Source organism: Saccostrea cucullata, unplaced genomic scaffold (assembly GCF_032062105.1).
Source record: "Saccostrea cucullata isolate Sc308-1 unplaced genomic scaffold, CSIRO_AGI_Scuc_v1 ctg14327, whole genome shotgun sequence".
Classification (NCBI taxonomy): Eukaryota; Metazoa; Mollusca; class Bivalvia; order Ostreida; family Ostreidae; genus Saccostrea; species Saccostrea cuccullata.
The window spans coordinates 10,854-14,466 of record NW_026919437.1 but is presented as its reverse complement, the minus strand read 5'-3'; the positions used below and the strand labels follow the sequence as shown (position 1 = coordinate 14,466).

General features: G+C 30.3%; 1 protein-coding gene across 1 annotated transcript; it reads left to right on the top strand.

Annotated features, from left to right (window-relative positions):
• The first annotated feature begins 249 nt into the window (after window positions 1–249).
• LOC134231599 (uncharacterized) lies at window positions 250–2,866 on the top strand. The gene is made up of 3 exons (XM_062713588.1): window positions 250–426; window positions 792–944; window positions 2,395–2,866. Exons 1-3 carry the CDS (start codon window positions 271–273, stop codon window positions 2,761–2,763), a joined length of 678 nt encoding a protein of 225 aa, XP_062569572.1. The 5' UTR covers window positions 250–270; the 3' UTR covers window positions 2,764–2,866.
• Window positions 2,867–3,613: the final 747 nt, after the last annotated feature.

The window sequence follows — 3,613 nt, the reverse complement described above, 5'->3', positions numbered from 1 at the left end:
ACAAGATAAGCATAGATGAATTGGAATATTATTCAAATAAAATCATGGAACAAAACAATAATTGTGTTATACATGGAGTTATCAATTAAATGTTACTAGCAAATCAATTGAATGTAGTAATATTTAGTTGTGAATTATTTCTTGCTCCAATTCTTTACCTTATTGTTTTCATTATCGATTATTTTGGTTTTAACGTTATACGGACCGAGTACTAGACAGACACATTTTTGTAATTATTTAGACAAATCTGATGATATTGGACTAATAAAAATGAGCGCCCTTGGAAGTTCATCTGATGTTTCACTGAGGTCATCATTATTTAGGAGTGACACTTACAAACCAGTTAGAAAGAGATTCACTTTAGAGGAATTAGCAGCTCTGTCTGGGACTTCTAATTTTTCTTCCACTTCATATCAACATAATGAGGTAAGAGCTACTGATACAACTAATAGAATTTCACAACTTCTGCAATAAAAAAAAACGAATATTAAAGTCTTTAAAATATAAAACCTGAATAAAATTGTCAGATAAGGTAAAATAAAATGTGTTGCATTATTTTGCATTAAGTTTCTGCCTTCAAATTGTTTGATATTCAGAAATATAGTTCTGAATTTAAAGAAACCATACAGTATATTCTTGGAAAGTGAGACAGGTCTGATAAAAGTTCTTAATGTTCAAAACAGTGTTCAAACTTAATTTGAATGTATTGGTTATGTTTGAAAGAAAAATTGTAGATCTGAAGTCTTGGTAAAATATATTAATCTATTTCAAATTTTTTCTTTTATTTGTAGAATCCATTTTATAATGCCCATACCCTTCTTCGCACCATCAGTCAAAAGGGAGTTACAAAACATAGAGACTACAGTAGAAAATCACAAGATCCGGCAAAAGAAATTTTAAGGGTCATCAGGAAGAAAGGACAAACACGAAACAACGAAATCAAAGTAAGCCACACAGGACAATGTTCAATTTATTATTTTTATTTTATATTGTAATCTGTAATTAATTGATCATCCGAGGTTGATTTTTGCTTATCTCTGTTTTCATTATTTTTTTCTCTTGAGCTGTTTTAAGATTTACCAGCATCCTCTTCCTGTACCTGTTTTGGATGTTAAAAACAAATCATTGATGTTTGCTTTTTAGTAGTTTTTATCAATCAATATTGCCAATATATGTTAGACATTCGAACCAATACATATATAATTTGAATATTTACATCTTCATCATCTAAGTCTTGATGGTACAATTCATTTCTTAATTTTTCATGGTCACATACCTGTATATATTACGATTTTAATTATATATTCGGGAAAGCTATAATCATAGAAAAGATAATTTATCACCGTTTGTTAATTTATCACTCTCTTTGCAAGCAGAATGAAATGGTCATGAAGTTTGTTCAACCGTCTATTTGTCCGCATGCACGTCAGTTTTTTTTCCTATGTGCTAAATATTAGAGTCGCATCTCCATTTTTGCAACTCCTCCTACATGTACATGTTTAACATTGACTAAAATAAAATACAGTTTTACATCATATTCATTAAATTATTGTGACCTCTTTTTTGCGATTTTATAAGACGGGTATTTTGATTTTCCCTCGGCAAAAATGCCTCACCAATTCTTCATGTTATATTGAAAGTAGACTTCTCTAAACTTGGAAAATAAAGAGACAATTACATTGTGTTGCTGTACTTGTGCAAATAAGTTTTGGTCAATGAAATATTCAGGGTTTTGCAAATAAATAAAAAAAACAACAAAAACAGTGCCATTCTTTATTTATTATCGGCTGGTACACATTAAATCTTTATCATATATATTGTTATTGTGTTCCCTCAACATCTAGATTTGATCCGCATTACAATTTTTTAGATATCAGTAATTTTTGAAGTCCTAACAGAAATCGCCCATCATTATGAAATAAGTATTATTTTTTTTTATTTTAAAAGATTGCAGATATTTCCATTTGTCAACTTAACTGTACTGCGGACCTCTTCAGGTACATGTGCGGATGAGCCTCAATTGGGGATAAGATTTTAACGAAGTAATATATAGGAAGAAAATCTTTTTTTCTCAAAAACAGGAAAATTAAATGCTTTAGTGATATGGAGGCATCCCAATTCAACCACATCGATAACTTTTTCATACTGAACTGATTTGTACTCAGCCCATGGACCTCTTGTCTTTAGTATTAAATCGTACTCATCTTTTTTCCGCAAATCCCACTGTATCACTTTGTAAAATTTAATGGTACAATACCACAATCTTTATGTCCTTGTGCCATTGTGCATTTCCTATAATTTTACGCTTTTTATATATTTGAGTAAATATCAAGAAAGAAAAAAATACACGTGCAATCAATGATTGCTTTTCAAGAAATCACTTATTTTTTTTAGGAAGCAGGGCCAAAATGGAAAAATGCACAGACACAGACAGAAAAGGAAATTGAAGACATTATCAGAGAACTGGAAGAAATAGAGAAACATGCCGCCACTGTATCACGTCGTAGAAATTGCTGCCAAAAACCTTCGTCGCCATGCACAACAGACAACGATTTAAAAATGGCGGATGATTTACTTAATGAATTGGACAAAGAAATATTGCCAAATAAATATACGCAAACCAAACCCCTCTGTGACAAAGCAATATATAAAGAGATTATCAATTTTTCGATGCCTCGTCGAAAAGTGCAATCCAGGACGGATCACCTCTGGCCTAAGGGACACAAACTCCACTTAAAATTTGGTTTTGATAAGAAAAATTGATTATCGGTAATCATAATTGGATAGTTTAACTAAAAATATTGTTATTACAGTGGGGCGAGGTATGCGTTGTTTATTTTTTTTTTAAGCAGAAATCATTAATATCATCCTGAGTACAAAATATATTTTTATAACATAATTGCATATTTACATTTATGTTACTCCCGTGTTAATAAATTCAAACTTAATGTTGATGTTCAATTTTTTTTTTTTAAATAAGTATCTTCTTATTTTATATATTTCATTCTTCATTATTTTATTCTATATGTTTATGTTTATTCTATATGTTTATATTATATTTTGTATATTTTATAATATCAATGAATTCTATTTCATAAATGAATATTAAACATGTATTTCAAGAATGTGCTCATTGAACTCTTGAGGTATGAAAATACGAAAAGTACTTAGATATAAAGTCCGTAAAAAACCAACAAAATTTGAAGCAGATCAAATATTGATCTTCAGAGGTTGGATATGGTGTCATGAGGACACCCCGTGGACCGGTCACAGCTGCGTCATCTGTTTCTTGTCATGAAAGACAATTCTTTGTGTTAATAGTTGTCTACAAATTGATTCGAAAAAAAAACATCAGTCAGCAATAGACTTGAATATTGTATTTGTTGACAGGGGCATTAATACCAATTATCAATCTTGCAAAACTATAACTTGACACGTGAATGCTGATAGTCTTGTTTTATCAACTTGTTTTTCAATAGCCTGCACTTTTTAGAAACTGTTCGATCGTAAATCATGCTCTTCCATGTCACATCAACTAGGAGATTTAAGCCCAATTTCCAGGTAATATATACGTGTTCATTGTTACACAAATAAAGATGGTTCATCTTATTTT

What these genes read in the sequence shown, in the direction of transcription:
- LOC134231599 (XM_062713588.1), top strand. Translation starts at nt 271, where the DNA reads ATGAGCGCCCTTGGAAGTTCATCTGATGTTTCACTGAGGTCATCATTA. An exon ending in CTTCATATCAACATAATGAG is followed by an intron (nt 427 to 791) that starts GTAAGAGCTACT and finishes TTTTATTTGTAG; the next exon opens with AATCCATTTTATAATGCCCA. An exon ending in CACGAAACAACGAAATCAAA is followed by an intron (nt 945 to 2,394) that starts GTAAGCCACACA and finishes TATTTTTTTTAG; the next exon opens with GAAGCAGGGCCAAAATGGAA.